This window comes from Phaethon lepturus, unplaced genomic scaffold (assembly GCF_000687285.1).
Source record: "Phaethon lepturus isolate BGI_N335 unplaced genomic scaffold, ASM68728v1 scaffold37409, whole genome shotgun sequence".
Taxonomy (NCBI): Eukaryota; Metazoa; Chordata; class Aves; order Phaethontiformes; family Phaethontidae; genus Phaethon; species Phaethon lepturus.
The window spans coordinates 24,973-30,972 of NW_010561967.1; the positions used below are offsets into that span (position 1 = coordinate 24,973).

A 6,000-nucleotide genomic window follows, 5' to 3' on the forward strand; every position below is an offset into this window, starting at 1 on the left:
TAAAAAAACAGATAAAAGCACTGAATTGTGGAGAATTGCCTTTCTTCTCCTTAATCTCTAATGATGAACGTTTCTGTAATGGCAATGACAGTGTCATCCTGGGATCTTCTGGTATCTAGGGGGTTGCCAAGCTTTATAAATAATGCTTGTGTTTACAGACAGAATATAGAAAAGAAAGAAGCCTTCAGTCCATCTTATGGTCTTGTGATCGTTTAGTTAAAAATGATAAGCACCTAAACCTTATTTATCCCATTAAATAAGTTTGATGTCTGTAGAGAAGAGCGTGCCTCTTTTTCAGTAAGCTCTTTTGAAACAGGAGGGTGCCTAGGTCTGAAGCTCATTGTTTTCCTTTCAATGGTCATAATGCTTGCAGAATTTCATGAGACCAAAACTACCTAGCTGAGAGAATGGAGAGATGACATTTTACTGTTGATGGTTTAACTACATAGAATTTGTCTCTTAAATGGAAGCGTTCATCTACAGAAGCGTGCATTTATTAACCTAATTATGCTTGGTTTGAAACTTAAACTGGAGTAGTAGAGTCTTCTCATTTAGACAAAGCTGAGAATGCAGAGGCCATTTAGATACATAAGTCCAAGTGTATGTTGCCAAGTAATATCGACAGAGGACTTTCAAGAAGGAAATCCTGAAATAGCAGAAGAATATTTCTAGGAAGACAGGTTTCTTTCTTAGGAAAGTATTAGTCTCAATAGAGGAAGTCTTTTAAAAAACACTGTAAACTACTGATTTAGATTTTTGTACAGAACTAACTTCTTAGGCATCTTAAAATGTTTGGTTTTCTTTAATGAACTACATTGTTGCTTTCCACCATTCTAATTACCTTAACCAGCCTCATACCATGTTTCTGACTTCTGTATCCTCCACTGCATGTGCCTGCCTCCATGACTTGTTTTGTCATGATCTGGCCTAGGTCTTGCTGAAGTTTTATTTAGGTGTACTGCCTGGTCATGGACTTCGTACTTTAAATACATGTGTGCAGGATAGTTCCTGTGAAAGCTAAAGTTCAATGTAGATTAGTGTTCTAAACTAGGTTTAAAAGAAAATACGTAAATGTCAGTTTTGTGGTGCATCTGCGATTACCTATCAAGTAGCTGGAAAAATTGTTTTAAGGGAATATTGATGTCATTTTCTTTTACCAGTATTGTTTTCAGTAACCCATAGCAAGCTGCTGTTCTGTTTGAACTATCAGTTCACATAAAATTGTTCTGTATCCGTGTTCTTGAATAGTTTCAGAAGTGTAGCGTTGAAGTCCATTATTTCAAGGTTATGCATAGCAGTTTATAACAGTCACCTTTTTACTTACTATTTAAGTAACCTGAAGTAAGTCCATCTTGTGCACAAGATTTCCTTTCATTACACAACACTGACCTAGTTTATGGGAAACGTATTACTACAAATGTTTTTTGGAATAATTGGTCTCAATAATTAAATTGCCGCAGCAGTTGAGCATGCAACACTATTTTGCACGATGTTGCAAGAGTAATGGTATCTAGAGCATTTAAACTTAAGAGATCTTCTGTGAAATATCCTGTATGTAAAATAGTGGGACATGTGCCCTTACTGTTTGGGGAGATGCTCTTTAAAAAATTGCAATGTTAAAACCAAAAGCAACAAAAATGGCCTCCCCCAGCAATTGTGACGTTTTAGAAGCATGACTGAAATCTAATGCTGGCTTACTTGCAAATTTATATGTAAATCATCTCAGGAAATGCACTTCAGAGCATGGTCTAAGATCAGTTGGTATTTTCCTTTCAAATAGCTGTAGCTGATTTTCTCGTGGTAGTTGTTGACTAGTGTAGCAGGAATTCAAACTATAGTGATATTTCTATGCTAGCCTATAGGATTTAAAAAAAAAAATCTTGCTGTTGTGTCTACGTAAGTTGAGCACAGACACAGGTGAAACTGGGAAGTCTGTAGCAGCAAACTGGAAAACTGTGGATGCATCAGCTAATTCAGTAGGCACATGGAAGAACTATTGTCTCAGGAGGAATAAACTTGTGTATCCTATGGGTTGATTCATGTTTATGCTACTGTGGTACTATTTTTTAGGATTCAGTTATCTATTCATTTGTTTATTGCCAGATTTGTAGGGTACAATCACTAACTGATTTTTTTTTCCTTTGCCTTTTAACCAAGTTATTTTCTTTTTTATAAACAAACAAAAAACCCCCACCCTTCTGATTCCCTAACTAATATTATGTAAAATTATATGAATATAAAAATGTTAGTCTTGCTAAATTTTAGTCTTTCTTGTCTTATACCCAGTGTGCTGTTTTAATATTTACATCCTTGCATTGCTTAAAATAAAAAGTTACAGCAGTTCCTGAGTTCTTAATGACTAATACCTTTGCTCTCAGAATCCTTGAGTGTATGCATAGCTCAGAGTAGTTGCTTGCTATGATTTAGCTCTTATATAACATCAGAAAAAAAGTGTGCTGTATCCCTCTCAGTATGTGTCTCTTTTCCCACCTCCAGGATGTCCTTACTGTTCACTATCATCTGATACCATCACCATCAAAGAGTAAAAATGGCAGCAAAGAAAAAGAAAGAGAACAGGAAAAAGAAAAAGATGTAAAAGAAGAATTTGCTGAAGCTTTAAGAGATCTAAAAATACAGTGGATGACCAAGTATGTCTGCTGTCATGACTACACAAGCTGGAAGCAACTGTACAAAAAAAAATTCAGAATCTGTACTTTCATGCAATGTCCTTCTCTCTCCTAGGCTGGATACCACTGACATGTATAATGAGTTGAAAGAAGCATTTCCTAATCATCTTCCATTGTATGTTGCAAGACTTCATCAGCTGGATTCTGAAAAGGTTATTTAACGCTTTTCAAACTTGATTTGTCTGGATGCATCTATGTAGCCTAAACAACTGAATCTTTCTTCACATATGTTTGGTCTTGAGGTGACTGCCATAGCTGTACTTAGTACTATAAAGCAGAAATTCCTAATGAGGTTTACAGCTGCCTGTCTGACTGTGATTTACTTAATCCCACAGCAGACAGACAGTATGCCTACCTGTAGTATGTTTGCTTATCATTTACTCCTTGTTACATTAAACACATTGTAAGCTTCCTTATTGTTTTGGCTACAACAATATTCTAAATGGTGGTTGCTGCGACAAGCATACATCCCATTCTGCTCCTCTACTGGATTGGTAATTTCTTATAGTAGAATTGCTCAGACAACTGAGGACAGTGACACTTTGAAATGACAGAGCTAAATCCACCATCTGTCATTGTCCTCAAAAATGGGAACCATAAACAGAAAAGTTTAAATATGTCTGATTTTGTTTGTCTTGAAGATAAACAGCTTTGTGTATATGTCAGTAGCTTGAATAGTTTTCTGTTTACTTGATTCTGATTTTATATTTATTTCTAAAATTAGTAACTGCTACCAATATTTAAGAGGATTATTTGTACTGAAAGGTGTTTTTCCTTTCTGTAAACTGCATTTTGCATATGCCCACCTCATATTTTACAGTTTGTTTTCAGTGAAATGGACTACATATGCGGGAAATCTTGATAACACAGACTACTTAGCAGGTTTTTTTAATCAAAAATTGGAAAAAAGGACAGGTTGAATTATCTAATGTTATTTCTGCATGCCTTTGCAATTATCCTACTGTTAGTAGAATCAACAATCAAGCAGAGTGATTTTATAGTTCTAAACACCTTTTTTATTCTTCTTTTAGGAACGAATGAAAAGGCTTGATGAAATTGTTGAAGCTGCAAATACCGTAATCTCTCATATTGATCAGACAGCATTAGCAGTGTATTTTGCCATGAAGACTGATCCCAGGCCTGATGCAACTACTATAAAAAAGTACCTAGCCAGTAAATAATTTTATTGCATCCTATTTCTGTAATCTATGTACTTTGTCTCTGCTTACAAGAAATGGAATGACTATAACCTTTTTGAATAACTTGTATTATTTTTTGCAGCACAGGTAATTTCAAACTTGAATGCAAAATTAGTTTTTTCTCTTATTATATTTCCAGAATGCAGACACACTGAAACCTGCAAATTTTTACGTAGAAATATTAAATAAAATAAACAAGGGTTTTCAGGATTTAAATGTGTCAGAAAAATGGGGCATTAAGTTTTTGTATTAAGCTTAATCTCAGATCAGAGGGACCACTGGAATATCAATATAGAGGTGTGTGTTTTGAATGCTACCTGCCTTTTCATAATACTTTGCAACCTTTTGGAACTGTATCGAAAGACAGAATTGACAGCAGTCTAAGAAGTAGCTGCTTGCAAAAGATTTTATTTGTGAAAAGTGTCGTGACCATACTTGTGCTTCAGAGTATTTTTGAGACCCGTTTTTTTTCTTTAGTTTTAGATTGTTCCTCTGAATTACTAGTATATATCCATAGGAAGACAGAATTTTGAAGGTGACACCCTAGTCTGGAGAATAATTGGTGGATTTCACAGTCTGTGGCATGATATTGTTTGTCGCAAGTAGAGCAACAGATTTGAAAATTAGGCCCTTAAAATGGAAGATGCATATTTGTTGATTATTTTAGATAAAATACCATATTTCAATTGTAAAAGTAGTCTGTCTGTTCTAGTTATTCTGAATATTTGTGTATAATTCTCAAATTGCTGATATAAAAGCAAAGCTCTGACATAATAAATTTGATTTTAAATATTTCGTGGTAAGTTGACCCATTAGGTCATGTGGTTGAATCTTAACATCTGAAACTGAACACCAAATTCAGTGGTGCTTTAAATGGGTGCAGTTCCTTTGAAGTCAGCAGAATGGTATCTGCTTATGTTAGTGGCAGATTTGACTGTTTATAATGCCAAGAACTGTAAAGCTGTATTTCTAGATGCTGGCTTATTCAGTTTTAGAACCTGGAATTGCCCTTGCCTTAAGACATCAAAGGCATTTCAGACTTAGAAGAATGATTGACCTTGCATAGTGTCTCTAGGTAATTTTTTTTTTAATTTATAGTAAATAACCATGCTTTAAAAATTCTCTTTGTTTATTTTCATTTTGTGTGTACTAATCACTGTAAACTTTTTAGCTTAAACTCAGTATAGCACTGATTCTGGTTTTCATGAGGTATCTGCAAAAAGTCTTTAATATTTTTCATGCTGTTTTTTTCTAGTGAAATGGAAAAACAGAAGACTACTTTAGTGGATGCACTTTGTCGAAAAGGAAGTGCACTGGCTGACCAGCTTCTTCATCTGCAGGCCCAAGAAGGGGCTGCTTCCAGTGATGCAGAAGGCAAAGATGAGGATCATGAGAGCTGCTCAGAAGCTTTGACAGAGACATTCTGGGAAACCACAAAATGGACTGATCTTTTTGACAGCAAGGTAAGAGAGCAGACCAGATTTTTGTCTTTTGCATGTTGGGTTTTTTGCTGGTTTCTCCTGGAATTATGCACCACCTTTGTGTCTACAGCCTCACACATTCCTCCCTTCTACTTTTTCATGCCGTTCCCATATGTTGTACTTCCTTAATGACCTTTTTCCACAGAGGTTTTGCCAAGCCTGTCAAATCCATGGTAAGCCCATCTGTGCATGTGAAGGTAGAGGTTAAGGGAAGGGTATAGAGCAGTACCAGATTTCCATGAAAAAGCTGGTTGCTTTATTGAATTGCTTCTTTCTGTACCTTTCAGGGAATATTTTTGATTAACCTCTGCGCTGTTCTAGCTGTACACACACAGAAGTGTACAACATCCCTACTCTGTTCAGTCCTGCATTCTGTAGCCTCTTCTACACTATGGACAAGAGAAGTTTTGTGTTTTGCTGTCAGTAATGTCTGTAGAGGTAAAGGAAGAAAACCTTGGAAATAATTGCATTTACATATTTCTTAGCACATATTTCCCTGACATTCAGGGTTCCTAATCCTGAGGTTTAAGTTTTTGTCTGCTTCATTCAAGAAAGCTATTCCAGAAGAAGAAAAAAAATCCACTGTAGGTGATTAGTTATGTAGCTTTTAATTTACAGTTTATGACTTTGTAT

The 6,000-nt window shown here is 35.5% G+C and overlaps 1 protein-coding gene across 1 annotated transcript in view; it reads left to right on the forward strand.

Moving 5' to 3' along the window:
* TPP2 (tripeptidyl peptidase II) overlaps positions 1–5,349 on the forward strand; it is a gene marked incomplete at both ends in the record, with an annotated part of 30,107 nt that extends 24,758 nt beyond the window's left edge. Inside the window, 4 exons of the mRNA XM_010294147.1 lie at positions 2,497–2,648; positions 2,743–2,839; positions 3,719–3,849; positions 5,142–5,349. Of these exons, the coding sequence (XP_010292449.1) occupies positions 2,497–2,648; positions 2,743–2,839; positions 3,719–3,849; positions 5,142–5,349 (588 nt within the window). The remainder of the gene's footprint in view (positions 1–2,496; positions 2,649–2,742; positions 2,840–3,718; positions 3,850–5,141) is intronic.
* Between the last annotated feature and the right edge of the window lie 651 nt (positions 5,350–6,000).